Here is a 16964-nt window from a genome sequence, read left to right on the forward strand (position 1 = left end):
AAATTTTTTATTTCTTATGAATTTTATAACTCAATGAAAAAAAATCATTATGAATGATGAAACTCATAGTTTTGTAGGAAATTTACTGCTCTATAAAAATGGTCTCTTATGATTTTTCGATCAAGTTGAGCGTTTACGAGATATTCATCGTCAAACATCAATGCATATCAATTTTTCTAGTTTTTGATCAATAATTCGAAAAATTTCAATTTATTCTCTGAGTTTCAAGGAAATTTAGACAAATTTGAGTTTCTATAAATAGAAATATATTATGAACTATTTTTTAATTAGTTTTTAGTCTTGGGCATGTTTGATTACATTAAAACAAAAAATTAGTGCATTTTTTTAAATATATAATTCAATTTAGTGTGTTTCACATGTGTTTCACTTTTTTATCGAAGAATTTATTTATTTAATTATCAACTGCCATATAATTTTCAATATTTTCAACATAACGGTACAATTTTACTGTAAATAATTTCCTCTATTGCAGTTTGGGTATTTTTTTCGATGTTCTTTGATAACTTGCAATAAGTATTGGAATTGATCTTCATTTTTTGTCAAGCATTGATTATACTCACTAACTAATGCAACAGCTCGTTCTGCTGAATCATTAACAACTTTCAATTGGTTAAAGTATTCTTTATTTTCAATGTAACTGTCATTAGTAGGCCACGATTCAATATCTTTATCAAGGAAGTCATATGGTAAATCAAAGATTTTAAAGAGATTTAAAGACTTTTTAGAAACAAAGTCACTCAGACTTTTTTTGCGTTAATGAATTCAAATCGTTTTTATCAATTATAAATTTTTTAGCTTTAAAATCTGTACCGTTACGAGTATTAGCAGCTCCAACAATATTTTTTTTTACTTCCAATGAAACGGTATCGTCAAATAATGATAAAATGGCAAGTTCATCACTTAAATACCATAAATGCAAAATCATTTTTTCACAAGTTGCTGAAGAAATCAATGAATTGATATTTTTGTACTCGAATAAATTTTTCAAAAAATTCAAAACAAAAATCCCCTCGAACGAAAATTTTATGTATATTTTGTGAAAAACAATTTAAAAATACGCACTGAACAAATTTCATAATAATAAATGACAACGCGATTAAGATTTTAAATTATTAAAGATAAAATTAAAAAAAAATATTATTAGAATAAAAACTTTCAAATGAATTTTTGAACAGAAAACATCTATAGGAGTTGCTTTTATAATAAAAACTCAAATTTGTCTAAATTTCCTTGAAACTCAGAGAATAAATTGAAATTTTTCGAATTATTGATCAAAAACTAGAAAAATTGATATGCATTGATGTTTGACGATGAATATCTCGTAAACGCTCAACTTGATCGAAAAATCATAAGAGACCATTTTTATAGAGCAGTAAATTTCCTACAAAACTATGAGTTTCATCATTCATAATTATTTTTTTTCATTGAGTTATAAAATTCATAAGAAGTAAAAAATTTTCCCAAAAATAATCAAACTTTAACCGTTAATATCTCTTAAACGGTTGGGTTTACGAAAAAATCGTAAGAGACCTTTTTTGTAGAGCATTCAATTTCCTACAAAATCTAAGGAACAAGATATTTTTTCAAGTAGTTGGAAGCGAGATATAAATTTTTCTATCTGATAATAAGAAAAAATAGAAAACTGTAAGAAGGAGGACTTTCCCGTTACAATTAAGAACTCATGCTTGGAGAGGCTTTCTTAGAGGTGTCTAGGAACCTATTTTTCAGAGTACCAAACGAAAAAAAAAATATTCTTTTTTTTTGAATCACCCTATTGAATACTCAACATTTAAAACTTACAATTTATCCTAAAAAATATGATTAATCATTTCTCTTTTACTTAAAACTATCTGAAAAATTAAAATATATTCATGAATTAATCGTCGAAGAATTGACATCTGTTTTTGGAATCAGCCGTTGATTGTCGTCTGAATTTCTGAACTTTTTGAGATAAACTCCAATTCCCACGAACATTAATAAAATTCCAATGCATGCGATTCCGTAAAAAGTTACGTGACCCAACAATGGAAGAGTTGCAATGAACTTTACTTGTCTCGCATAATTAGCTGTCAAATTAGCCTCTTGCTTAAACCACAAAATTGGCATATAAATTCGTGGTATATTTGTGTATAATCTGTAATTAGAACGAATAATTAATAATTATTAATAAGAAAATTTATCAAATAAAAGATAAATCATGACACTGAAGTTTACAGACATTAGAAGTGTTTTTTTTTTTAATTTTACAGCAATCAAATTTTTATGAAAAAAAAGTTTAATAAAAAAATTCCACATGTGAAAATAAAAAAAAAATTATTATAAAAATGAAAATTATTTTTTTTTTTTTTTAAATTTGTTTTCAAGTCGCATAAACTACTAAGGTCATGAGCGACTACGGTAGGGGGTAAACTTTTTGAGATTGGAACTCGTTTTTATTTTTTGGGCTGAGCAGAATAATACACTTAAATATTGAAAATATTCATTGGTGTACGCCGGACTCGAACCCGGTCCAATGCTTTGGTAAGCAAGGGCCGGATCCGATAAGGCTACTGCGCGCCTTGAAAATTATTATAAAAATTAAAAAAAAATTGACAGCTGTCAGCTAACTTCAGTATCATGATAAACTGATAAATCTTTATCGACAATCAGACTTACGATAAATGTTTTATGGGTTGAATCAACAAATTAAGTTGTAAACGCGCGTTAACTCTTAACGGAACTCCAAAGTTCTAAACAAAGTATTTAATTAGTTACGTAATTGGATACTTGAGATAAAAAATAAAAATACATACTGGTTCAACAAGCATAGAGAACTCATGTTTGTTTCTCGATGGCGATAAACCGTCGACGGCATCCAGATAACTCGGATCAGCAAGATAAAAATGCGGTAAACTGATAAACGCTGGAGCGCCAAATTTACACGATGATACATTAAGCGTTCCGCTGGGTTGACACTCAACATCCTGACAATAGCAAGCGCGTGAGGGTACTTTGGTACCGTTGTCCAGCATCGTCGATGTAGATACATATTTTTTTCCTATCAAGCCTTCATGGTCTTCTTCCTTGCTAAAATTTAGATTAAGAAGTGTACAGACGTCAGGCGCGAAAATGTTAACTGAAGAATTTTCAGCAACTGTAGGCCATGCATCGCCTAAGGTGCCATTGATAAACCCGCATTCTTTTTTAAAATTTTTTGATTTATCACTGTAATTCCACTCCTGGAGTATTCCTGTATCCCATAGCCCTGTAGCGCCTGTCAGCATGTTGAAAGTTCCGTCGTAAGTCTCGGAATTATTTCGCTGTGAATAGAAATAAAAATTATTCATTTATTATTTGAACTTAGAATTATTATGATGAATTTTTATACTGAGATAATAATAATAATAATAATAATAATAATAATAATAATAATAACTAGCAACTTTGCAGTTACTATGTGACTGCCGAGACTTGTGAACTATAAATAAATAAAATTTTGCTTTAATAAATAATGACTTTTGTTAAATTGCACTGTATTTTCTTAACTATTGACGTTTTTAAAGATATAAGCTCATCCCGATGTTATACTTATCAAGAGCTTTCATTTGAGTATCCACATGCATTTTGGTATATTTTTCATATATACATATATATATATAATATATATAAATATATGAAAAAATGATGTGGGTACTCAAATAAAAGGTCTCGATGAGTATAATGTTGGGATGAGCTTATATCTTTAAAAATATTATTAGTTGACCAGATACAATGTAATTTTTTAATTATTGACGTTTTTAAAGATATAAGCTCATCCCGATGTTACATTCATCGAGACCTTTCATTTGAGTACCCACATGTCATTTTTATTTATTTTATATATATGGTATTTGTGAAATATGAAAAATTGATGTAGGTACTCAAATGAAAGGTCTCGACGAGTGTAATGTCAAGATGAGCTTATATCTTTAAAAATGTCAATAGTTCTCAAAATACAAAGTCATTTCTTAATTATGTTCCTAGAGATAGAGCATTTTCGAATGTAGCCTAAATACTTATCATCATAAATTGACTATCAGTGAGAATGATATGAAATCTTGAAGACACAAATTCAAATCAAGACCTTTGGAATGACACAAAATTTTATTAAAAAAACTGATTTTATCATATGACTATCCTGGACACAAAATTTTTCTTATTCTCTTAATAATATAGATAATAATAATAATAATAATAAATTATAAAAAATTAAAATTAACTTACGTTGTAAAACCAACCGAATTTAGAGAACGGTAAATCCTTAGTGACATTAAGTTTATGAACTAATTCCAATAATTTATCATCGTACCCATCGAATAATAATTCACCTACTGTCTTGGTAACTGTTCGTGATTCGTTTAATATTTTTAAAACACTATTGACTGCAAGTAGGGCAAAAAGTCCTTTGAACCGTAATTTATATCCTATGGACTAAAAAAATATTTAATTTTATATTACATTAATGATTAATTCTTAAAGTAATTTATAAAACTTACGGCAGCTACTGGATTTATATTTGTTATTTTATCACTTAAAGACCCATTCGATTTAGATGCAATGAAATGCCAGACACGTTTCTGTTGGAATGTTATCGTTTCATTATCATTCCAAACTTGGTTAATTTTATAATCAACTTCGCTGTAAATTTAATTTAATTTAATTAGCAATCTACGTTTTGCGGAAATTAAATGATAATTAAAGTATCAGAAGTCTGATAATTTTTGTTTTTTTTTTTTTTTTTTTTTTTTAATTACGTATATCAGGAAATAAATTGAAAATTACCTAAAGACATAAGGACCCATTTCATTGAAGTGGGGTTTTACTTTTGAATATACCGAAAAATCTTGGGGGTTTGTCCAATTAAACAGATAAACTTCTAAGTACATAGGTATAGGTGTTTCTTTCCACATGGTATATTTTTCTGATGTTTGTGTCAAAGACAGTTCCTGTTTAAATAAAAAACATTAATTTTTAATAACTACAAATAATTATTCATTATTAAAGTTGATCAGCGCTTACTTTTACAATTATTTTATTAATAATAGACTCCCATAAAACACCAACAGTTATCCCCGCGCAAATGGAAACAATAGCAACTCCAAAAATAATTCCGAGTTTAATTTTTGATGGGGCCATTTTTTTCGGCTGTGGTCTGTGAAAAAAAACTTAATTAATTAAATATGTATAGTTATGAAATTGAATTTCAGTAATTTCTTCATTTATTCAACTGAATTTTTATTTTGTTTAAAAAGTAAACACGATATTGAAATTAGCAGACACTTTACAATTTTTTAATTTTTTTTAATAATAAACTAAGTCTCGAAAATTATTTCTAAAAAATTGCACTTATAGTTTTTTAGAGCTTCTAAAGATGGAATTTTTTAAATAAATGTTTCTTGCTATAATTTATTAGTTAAAAAATTTCTAAAAATTGTCTGATGACTCTTAATTTCATGAAAATCAATTCAGCAGATATTATTTATAAAACTTTAATTATTTTTACAACAAATTAATTATCGCAAAAAAAAAATTAGAAAAAAAATTTACATGTAGAAATTAAAAAAGGAATTTTTTAAAAATGATTTTTCGGAAAAAATTCGGTTGTTAAAAAAAATTAAAGAATTGTCAAGTGACTGCTAACTTTAATTTCATCTCAATTTCAGTATTATAGCAAACACCGTCATTATTTTTCGTCAAAAAAAATTAGAACTTGACAAAAAAATTTTTTTCAATTAGTTAAAAATAAAAATAAACAATAAAATATTTATTAATAGTAAATTAATTTCTTACAATAAAGGTGACGACTCATTTTCTAACCTCACTGAAATAGATTCAGTGGACATATTTACAATAAACAAAGTTTAAACAATGTAAGTATTCAAAAAAATTTCCATAACAATGAACTCAAAAATTTATAAAAATCATCAACACTTTATTCATTAACATAATCATCTATTTAGCTCCATTTTTTAAGATAAGACTCCAACCGTCTACGCACACACATTGTCAGAATATAGGCATAGTATATGTATGTATACAAACATTACACGTAATTACACTTCAATTTTTATTCTTTTTATCACTCTAAATTATCAACCAATAAAAACACTTCTTTTTTCAGAATTTATTCAAGGAATTATCTCCAAATTACATTATATATATATTATTCATCTAAAATTTAATAGATATATATGCTGAGTATTGAAGATATAAATGACCTAGTGCAATTTGACCTAATTAGCAAAAATATTTGAGCTGAAATTGATAGTAAATATTTGTCGTAATTTAATGACATGACCTTGACTTTTTTTTTTATACGTCATTATATATATATATATATATATATATATATAATGACGTATAAAAAAAATCCAAGGTCAAGGTGAAAAGTCAAGTATATATATATATATATATATATATATATATATATATATATATATATATATATATATATATATATATATATATATATATATATACACGGTGTCCCAAAAGTCACGGACACCATTGTAGCATCTGATGAGAAAAATAATTCTGAGACGAAAAGTCCTTAGCCATTTTTCAATTAACCGCATAGATAATTAATTATCAATTAAAAATAACGTCTCTTTATTTGTTAGAGAGAGAACGCCAGTGTCCAGTAAAGTATATGCCAAACAAAGACACAACTAACTGTATGACTTACTAGTTTCTATAGCTACGTAGTCACACATATTTACTTACACATTCACACGTGCAAGCGTCTTCGTTGGAACGCACTTGACTTGACACTAGTGCTCTCTCTCTAACGCATAAAAGGACGATATTTTAATTAATAATTAATTATCTATCCGTCTGATTAAAAAATGGCTAAGGACTTTTCGTCTCAGAATTATTTTGTTTATCAGATGCTACAATGGCGTCCGTTACTTCTGGGACACTCTGTATATATATTAGGGTGTGCCAAAAAAAGACGATATTTTTTTTTTTTTCACTCTTAGCCCAAAATATGATAGGATATGTCTAAACAAAAATTCTGTCAAAAGGCCATCTCTTAATTTCAATTTTAAGAGCTCCTTCATCGAACTTTAAGTTTTCCCATATAAATAACATGGAAAGTACGGTCTTAAACAGTATTTTACCCTGCAAGCTGTGAAGAAAATTTTTTTTGATAAAATGAATGATTGGAACTTTTTAAGCATTAAATTTCTAAGAAAAAATTTCATTGAGTCATAAATCAATCGTCATTATTTAAGTTTTTACGGATCTTTGAAATTTGAATTTTTTGAAAATTTTACGTTTTTTGCATTTAACAGCCAAACTATTGGAGATAGAAAAAAAAATTAAATGGCAATTTTGTAGTTCGTTTGATGCTCTATAACAAAGTTCTTAACAATTTTTTTGTATAATCAATAACAAAAAAGCTACAGACCTACAAAGTTTTGTTTTTATTATTTTTCACTTTTTTCAATTGAACTGTCGATGATATAGAACAAAAAATTTAGTATAAATTTTTTAGTATATCAAATTTGCAACAAAATTGTATAGGTGAGATTTTTCGTATTATTGATGGTTAAAAGTTACAGGCTCAACAAATTCTATTTTTATGATTTTTCATCTATATCATGTAGTATATCAATAATATATATAAAAAATTAATAAGAAATATAAAGTACATTCAATTTTTACAAATTTATGCTTGGTAAACTTTATATACTGTCTGCAGTTCCTAGATCAAAAATTGTTTACTAAAATCCAGTAAGAATCAGAAGAACTACAATAAGAATTTGTGAAATAGAACCCTCCTTCAAGTTGTTTACTATGACTAGATTATTATAATTATGGTTTATGATGAAATATACACGATTAGATTAAATAATGATGATAATAAATTTATAATTACTTTGCAAATAAAACAGATAAAAAAGTTTTTTATAGTTTTGATTATATATTTAGACTCTAAAGAAATATGTTTCCTTTTCAATATCAATTAATCGCAATTTAACCCAGAAAAATTATTACACAAAAATAAATTCTCAATATTTTATGTTTATGTTTCTATAAATATTAATATTTGCATTGAACTATGTGTTTTCTATAAAAATGAAGTTGTTATTGCTGCCAATATTCAAATTTAAATTCAAATTATCCTAAGGAATTCGCATTTATCGCCCTCTAAGCATTTATTGTTTTACCGCTTAATTGATAAATTTTCCCCGGGAGAACGCCAATTAGTGAATTCTATTGTCTTTCGTTTTAATTAGTCTTCAATTGAGGTTGGTTTTTTAAGAGTTATTTATGTAATAACAACAATTATACTTTTTGGAAAAAAAACAATGTCTAGTAAAACTAATCAAAGAAAATACATCAACTTAGTTGGCTTCGAATCGAAAAATTTAAATAATTTAAAATTACCGATGAATCGTGACTTTTTATGTTTGTTTTTCTACAAACATAGAACAGAAAAACGAATTATCCGCGAAAGTGCTAAACTTGTTCTTTTTGAGGTTAGTAAGGTGTGGAATAAGTTTTCATTGCCTGCAAACAACTCACATAATACAATCGTAAAAATTGAAAAATTGTACAAAGATTGGCAAATAACTCAAGTGAAGATCTCACCTATACAATTTTGTTGCAAATTTGATATACTAAAAAATTTATACTAAATTTTTTGTTCTATATCATCGATAGTTCAATTGAAAAAAGTGAAAAATAATAAAAACAAAACTTTGTAGGTCTGTAGCTTTTTTGTTATTGATTATACAAAAAAATTGTTAAGAACTTTGTTATAGAGCATCAAACGAACTACAAAATTGCCATTTAATTTTTTTTCTATCTCCAATAGTTTGGCTGTTAAATGCAAAAACGTAAAATTTTCAAAAATTCAAATTTCAAAGATCCGTAAAAACTTAAATAATGACGATTGATTTATGACTCAATGAAATTTTTCTCAGAAATTTAATGCTTAAAAAGGTCCAATCATTCATTTTATCAAAAAAAAATTTTCTTCACAGCTTGCAGGGTAAAATACTGTTTAAGACCGTACTTTCCATGTTATTTATATGGGAAAACTTAAAGTTCGATGAAGGAGCTCTTAAAATTGAAATTAAGAGATGGCCTTTTGACAGAATTTTTGTTTAGACATATCCTATCATATTTTGGGCTAAGAGTGAAAAAAAAAATATCGTCTTTTTTTGGCACACCCTAATATATATATATATATATATATATATATATATATATATATATATATATATATATATATATATATATATATATATATATATTGTGACATGGGAAAAATTCCCCATGTCAAAAGACTTAGTTTGGCTATTTGTTTTATTTTATTTTTCTCTATCAATGAGTGTGAATATTGTAGAGAGTATGTTAGAGTGAGAGCGAAAATCAGTTGAGCGATCAGACGAACCCGCGAATCTTCACGGAGCCATCAACGACCGAAGTGACATCTGGAGGAGGACCCCGGCGAGAGCGAAGCAAAATTTGAAACCGATGAATGACGACGGCGGTTGATCAACGGCAGCAGAGCAAGGCACCATCTGGGGGCCGTAAGCCGAACCGAGTGACATATCGACCAATCATCGATCGCAACGGAGTACTGGACGCATCCCGTAATACAACGGCTGGCTAGAAGAAGCCGTGAGCTGATTGGATGCGAATTTTTTGAACTAACGGAAAACTAAAGAACATATGTTGCCGAGGAGGCAGCCATAATTGATGGATTCTGATCTGGACGCCGTGCCTGTTAGTCGCAAAAATTCTGATACGCGCATAATAGTACATTAAGATACGAGTGGCTTAAATGAGTGATTATGACACGGCGTGAAGTTAGCGCACGAGCGAAGCGAGTGCGCTAACACACCGTGAATCATCGCTCATTTAAGCCACGAGTATCTTACACTATTTTGTAGCACCAGTGTCCTAAATTCGTCTTCAGTTTTATTCAAATTTAAATATAAAAATTAATTAAGGAAAAGCAAAAATAGTATATCATGCATAGCAGGACCGCAAGCATTCCAAATAAATAAAATTTAGAATGCTAAAATAAATAATTGCTTATTAAAAATAGTATAATAGTATAATCTAATTGTAGTAATCGACAACGTCGCACAAGTTGCACATACTATTTTTTATTACAAATCCGGCGATATATGTGGGCCCAAAATCGGGGTCCAGGGGCAGAGCCCCGGCGGGGAGTTGGGGGGCGGAGCCCCCCCAGTCCCAAAAAACAAATGAAAAGTTAAAAAAAAAATAAACAAATATATATCAAATAATAAATCCAAAGTGATTAATATTAATTAACAAAAAATAAATTCACACATTGAAACAATCAATACATAAAATTAAATAACATTAAATTAACGAATATTTATCTTTCTTCTGATTGAACTTCAATGATGAAATGGCAGTTTTGGAATACCATACATTGAGACTCTTCAAATTTTTTCACGCACAAACCTAAGTCTTGATCATAAAATACTGTAGAACAGATAAATGAATGAGGAGTTTCACAATCATCGAATTGAGAAGTTGAATTTTTCTTTCTTGCAAAGTAAATTTAAATTTTTTTTGATGGCGTAATGTATCAACTTTAACTTCATTTGATGCTGATGAACAAGGTTGGTCAAAGTTTGATGAAACATTATCTTTGGGTTTGGACATTGAGACTGCTGTTTTAATTAATTTTCCATTTAATACTGGTAAAACATTTGAAATTTTTGTAAAATTTTTTTTCGTCGAAACATCTGAATCGGTTGATTTATTCAAAACGGTAATGTTTGTAATTACAGGAGACGGTTTAGTAGATGGAGGAGTGGATCCAACAGTATTTGTTTTTTATTTAAAACAATTCCATCGGTGATCATAGAATGAGTACGTTTTTTGATGTTAACGGAATCGGCAATATAACCTTCAACTACTGTTGATGACTTCCAACCACCATGTCTCTTCATCACTGTCATATCACCTCCAGCATCAGCTAACAATGTGGCAGATGTTCGACGGAAACTATGTCCTGTGTATTTCTTTGCATTTTCTAATTTTAAAAATTCAGCAATGGTTCTAGGCATTGAACCAAACTTGTTAATTCCTATGGGCTGACAAGTACAGCGACCATTTTGGTAATTCAAAAAAAATCTATCTGTTTTACAGGTTTGGGGCCTAGCATCCATATATTCTTTTGCGTAGTCGTAATATATACCATTAATGGTAAATGATCTTGGCTGATTATTTTTTGTTATCGGAACTTTAATAAATAAAGTGTTCTCATCAATTTTTTTGACATCTTCCAGTTTCATGTTCATGAATTCACTTCTTCTTAAAGCACGAGAAATTCCAAATATTAAACAAACCTGCAACAGTAATAATAAAATAAACAAATGTTTAGACTATACAGACATTTTCATACTAAACATATCAATAAATATTTAATTACCTTTGTAGCAAGATATTTAGTATCAGGGGCTTCATTTTGAAATTTTTCGATATTTTCTTTCGAAAAACTCCAGATTTTTTAGCAACGTATTTACACACTTGTTTCTTCAAAAAAAAAAACGTTACTTTTTTGTAATTACCTGTATCAACATCATCAAATGCTTTGATAGTAGTTTTCAACATCGAATGAAAAGCCCATAAACTGGGAGGGGCATATTTTTGAGAAAGATTATCAAAGTAGACTACAATTACATCTTCAGAAAAAGAATTTGATTTAACATTTACTTTATGCCATGCTTTAAAAGCATTATAAGTTGGCACATACATTCGTCTAGATTTTGTTGGCATTGATTGTAAAGCTATATTCTTCGCCTTTTCTTTTATCTCGTCAGGAACAAAATCATTATAATCATCGTCTAAATCACTGTAATCACTGTCCATATTTATTACGGAATAAGATTGTTGTTAAATTAAATAATGTTCAGAAAATATTTCACACCAGAATAATGTTTACGACTGAGCGAAATCGTTAATAAAAAACATTTGAGAATCATTAATGGAGGTTTTAGCATACGACTTCAGACTGAATCATAACCGACAAAAAGATGTAATTTTAATCATTAATTATTTATTATTTTGTATTTTTTCGGGGCTTTGAATGTTTTTAAATATATTTTTTCGTTTTTTTTTGCGGTGAAAGTCAAATTTTTAGAGCAGAAATGTATGAATTGATGGTAAATATGAGGCCGTAGCCTAAAAAATTCCTCTCTACTCGTTTCATAATTGTTTATTTAAGTCAACAGTTGAGCGAGTCCTAAATACGAATTTAGGACACGCAGTGCTATTATAAAATAATTTTGAAACGCAATTACGATCCGTTATTGGGTTAAGTTTTACCATTCGTTAATTTGTTTGTCTTGTTGGAGATATTTTGACGATCTTTTACTGAAAAATCGCCGAGTGACGATTATTTTATCATCACGTGTACATGGGTGACGCCATCGCCGAGACATCGACGCTATTCCGCCAACTTCGTTGAGAGTCAGCTACCTGGACGAGTACCAACCCGAGGGGTTCACTGCTGCCGCAGGGTGAGTCTGATCGCTAATCTAGCCCCAGGGTGTCCTCACCGCGATATCGCGATCAATTTTAGTGAATTTCACCAGTGTGATTTTTGGTGTAATTTTTTTTTTGTATTAATTTTTTTTTGCGAAAGTAATTATTGAATTCCCTTCGGATTATCGAGACGTGTGTGACGACACTCAGAGGCACGGTACCATCGGGGTGTAGTTGTGTGGGTGTTCGTACATTAAAACGTAGATTCAAAGTCTATAGCGTTCGATTCTTATTATTTATTTTTTTTTGTGTTCGAGACGCTGTCATTGAACCAACTTGTTTGACATTATTATTACTATTGTTAATGGTCTTATTGGTTGGGACATTGATCTATGCCGACAATTGAATTTGATTTCTTTTTGTTGTTGTTATTAAACGTAACGCCCGAGAAATTTGGAGCTGCGTAATATGGGCGTAATACAGCTAGCCCGACTGAGGCGCCATCTCCGAGCGCGAGCCCAAACTTATCTCGAGCTTCAACTACCCAACCAGCTTAGTCGATTTACCGACCGTAATTAGTTATCCGCCGCGAGCCCGCCAAATTGTTGAATTTTTGAATCATCGTCAAATTAAAGCTACATTGTGTTTAATTTGCTATTGCAAATTAATTAGGGAATTTGCGAGCCACCGACGGACCGAATTTAATTTTTTTATTTATTTGTTTTATTTAATTAATTTATGAGATAAATTAATTGTTTATTACATTGTATTATTAATTATAAGTTAAATTGGGAATTTTGCGCGCCATTGACGGACTGAATTTAATTTTTGGTTATGATTAATTAATTTGAAGATCAATTAATTGCTTACGTCATCGTAGTATTAATTATAAGTTTTATAATTTATTATCTGCGAGCCACCGACGTATCCATGTTATGTTTGTTTCTTTTCGTTATTATTGTTCGTTCATTCGGCGAAGAATTAACTGTTATTATAGTAATTTTTGGTAAATTATTAATAATTCTTGGCGACTGTTAAAATGAATTGTTGACTGGACATTCGGCGATTACAGTTTTTGTTTTTTTTTCTTTTCCCGAGCTTACTTAGATTTAAGCATTTTACGTTTCGCCGTTCATTCGAATTGTAAATCTCTTCGTCATCGACCCGCCGCCCGACGACAAACGACAACGACTTCGAATCGTGGAACGGTAAGTTCCTGGCGCCCAACTACTTTCGAAACCCAGGTAAGCCATTTTAGGTGGTGCTCTCCGGCCCTGTCGACGCCAGTGCCGGTGAAAAGACCATTATAATATATATATATATATAATTATACATACACACATAAATATTTTCACTGACATTGGTAAGTTCATTAGTAATTGAAAACTCCATTGTTACTTTGTATTTTAATATGCAATATTTTCTTCGACGACTCAAAGCACCCATTTAAGTTATATAAATAAAAAAAAATATATATAATAATTTAAATAAAAATATATCATTACTATTATATGATTATTTTGTTATTATTTCTATTATTATACAAAAGTCAAGAAGGTCAAGAGTATTTTTAATGAATTTTAGAAATAAATCTACTTTATTTCATATTTTATTAGCAATTTAAAATGTTTTTTAAATTTTATTATATAAAAAAAAAATTATTATGTTCTCTTAACAAGTCTTACCGGCTTTGTACTCCGTTTGTTTTATTAACTATATCATTATCTTTGTGCTTTTGGTCTACTGTCTCCTGATTGCTTTTATTTTCGTTATTATTGTCACCCATTTTACTTGATAAAGTAAGTAATTTTTCACTGGCTTCTGTTTCAGTTTCGTACTCACTATTTAAATAAATTTCATTTACAGGCACTTACTTAATGTTAACAATATGGTGAAGTTATGAATAAAAGTGGACAATGGATAAATATTTAAACTCAGAAGTTAATGGAATAATTAACGTATTAGTAACCACTGACATATGAAATGACAATCTCAAATGACTGTAGAGAAAGAATTGTACGACTAATTTTTACCACTAATCACATCTATCTGTTTTTAATATTAAATTTAAGATAACATTTTATTGATTATAAAATCTCACGAATGATTAAATGTATATTTAAGGTATGATTACACCTGCGAACGATTGATAAAATTTATGAACAAACATAACAGTTTTGAACCTCTTACTTAATTTTTATTGGTCATCAAAAGTTCTGAGAAAAATTTATAATCACAAAAAAAAAATTTATCTTTTTAATCAATTTAAAAATATAAATTTAATCGATTAAGTTGAAGCTGGTGAATATTTGCATTGATTTAGAAGTAAAATTATATTGGTGCAAGCTGACTTTCATCTGAGTTGTTAGTATGCAATGTGACAAATTTATTTCAAGTAGAACCAAGTAAAGAGAATAAATGTTTTAAAATTGCAATGAATCTCACTGCATCGGTACAAAATCCATTGATTCATCTTGATATTCAGTCTTCATATCTGCGTCGTTCCGATTCAATTATATTTACAATTAAAAGATAAAAAAAATAACGAAGAAATTCCATAAATTAATCGAACTCTAGTCGTTGATCAATAGAAGATTATAAATTTAATTTTATCTTATTTTCCATTCGATATATAAGATTTATATTATTTTAATATCCGTATTTTTACTTTGCAGACATGTTCAGTATCTAGGCAAAGAAATAACTGATGGATTAGATGATGCTGCGGTATGATTTTTGTTATTTCTTAATATATACGATGGTGATAATATTAAGGACATTTAAATAGCAGTTAGCAATCGCCTGGGCAAAGTTTATGATGACAAATCATGAACCTTTTTAATTATTCTATATCATCATAGATATATTAATCAAAACATTCAATAACAAATAATCATTTTTCTGTTTATAATTTTTAATCAAATGATTACTCATTAGTTTTAATGACTCAGAATATCCGTGGGTGTCTTTTTTTTTCTAATCGAATCGTTTCACCAGTTATTTAGATGTGCGTTGAATTAACTTGCATTATTCATTACTATTTTATATAAATCTTAGAATAAAAATGAATGACCCAGACATTTTACATGTCAAAAGATCTGGAGTTCACAATAAAATGATAAAGGTCTTTAAAGTTTTCTATTTAATTAAACTATGCACTTAAAATATTAATTGATTTTATTAAATTTCCACTCTTACAAAAGATTCCATTATTGCAAAAAATTAAATAAAAAATTATTATGGTCAGTTGTTTTTAAGTGAGAGTTTCTTGTTATTTATTTAAAGAGAAAGTGTTGAAGAAATTTATAGCTAATGATTTTATACTTTCCAATCATATTATAGATCCATCACACGTAATAATTGAATAAAATATAAATTTTTATGATACTGAAATTAGCTGACAAGTGTCAATTGTTTTAATTCTTATAACAAATCAAATACAATAATAAAAATTTCTATTAATAATTTTTTAAAATTTTAACATGTGGAATTTTTTTATTTAATTTTTTTTATAGTAATTTAATTGTAAAATTATAAAAAAATTTCTGTTTGTCAAATTCAATTTTTTTGTGAAATTAATTAATTTAAAATACTTGCCACTTTTTGATTGGAGTTGATATTATTTTTTCTTGCGAATTATTGTTACATTGATAACCGTATATTTATCAATGTTAATGACGTTCCACGTACTTATCGTTGTTCCCTGATTATAATTAATGTATTGATGTATAGACTTGCAAGGAAAACCAGTATTGTTCCAACTCCAGTCGAATATTTAGCATGCAGAGTATGCGTGGCCGTCGCGGTTGTAGCAAGCGGCTAAGACTGACGAGTATATATTTAGCTTCACGTGTACTGTACTGTCAGTTCAAACGAGTTTAAGCTGTAGTGGGGATTTAACAGTTCATGGATCATATTGTTAAAATAATCAATTTCTTGCACTTACTCATTCTTTCTTAAATTATATATGCGAATCTCTAATTTTGTTTTTAATTGATATTACTGAAAGTTATCTTTCGATTCAAGCACCAGGCACTTGATGTATTTCGCTCAAAATTTTTAAGGTCAGCTGATTATAATTAGATTTTATAGAACAGATATTAAATCTTTACTTTTTTGTTAAGAAAAATGACATGAATATTACATAAAAATAATATCAATTCACTGGAAAAAATATTTAATACAATTACATCAATAAATAAAAAAAAAAGTTATCTCTGCGTGTCTATCTTTTACATCTTTTTTGTGGATATTGACCCAGAACTAAAAAAATTTAGTTTACGTAGAGATAAATTTTTAATTTCAGGTCAAAACACTTTTGATAGCCTATTAATGATTAAATAAAAAAATTAACGAGAAAAAAATAATATTGTCATTAAATTAAAAATATAGAATCAAAGAAGAGTATTATCTGAATATATTTTTATCAAAGCGATTTT

The 16964-nt window shown here is 28.4% G+C and overlaps 1 protein-coding gene and 1 long non-coding RNA gene across 4 annotated transcripts; one reads left to right on the forward strand and one right to left on the reverse strand.

Annotated features, from left to right (window-relative positions):
• Nucleotides 1-1772: 1772 nt before the first annotated feature.
• LOC123273187 (protein croquemort-like) lies at nucleotides 1773-16339 on the reverse strand. Of its 3 annotated transcripts, XM_044740481.1 has the most exons (9): nucleotides 14971-15095; nucleotides 14211-14366; nucleotides 5059-5191; nucleotides 4822-4985; nucleotides 4536-4677; nucleotides 4264-4470; nucleotides 2814-3320; nucleotides 2677-2750; nucleotides 1773-2155 (listed from the first exon to the last, which is right to left on the reverse strand). In XM_044740481.1, exons 1-9 carry the CDS (start codon nucleotides 15015-15017, stop codon nucleotides 1891-1893), a joined length of 1695 nt encoding a protein of 564 aa, XP_044596416.1. In that variant the 5' UTR covers nucleotides 15018-15095; the 3' UTR covers nucleotides 1773-1890. The 3 variants fall into 3 exon arrangements, with proteins under 3 accessions (XP_044596416.1, XP_044596438.1, XP_044596427.1); XM_044740503.1 differs by lacking the exons at nucleotides 14211-14366; nucleotides 14971-15095 and adding an exon at nucleotides 16123-16339; XM_044740492.1 differs by lacking the exons at nucleotides 14211-14366; nucleotides 14971-15095 and adding an exon at nucleotides 5830-6177.
• On the forward strand, nucleotides 14232-15886 carry LOC123273365. Its single transcript, XR_006511310.1, has 3 exons — nucleotides 14232-14324; nucleotides 14392-14649; nucleotides 15201-15886. It is a non-coding gene; the product is annotated as an uncharacterized LOC123273365 (long non-coding RNA).
• Nucleotides 16340-16964: the final 625 nt, after the last annotated feature.

The sequence above is a fragment of the Cotesia glomerata genome, linkage group LG1 (genome assembly GCF_020080835.1).
Source record: "Cotesia glomerata isolate CgM1 linkage group LG1, MPM_Cglom_v2.3, whole genome shotgun sequence".
In the NCBI taxonomy this organism is placed as follows: domain Eukaryota; kingdom Metazoa; phylum Arthropoda; class Insecta; order Hymenoptera; family Braconidae; genus Cotesia; species Cotesia glomerata.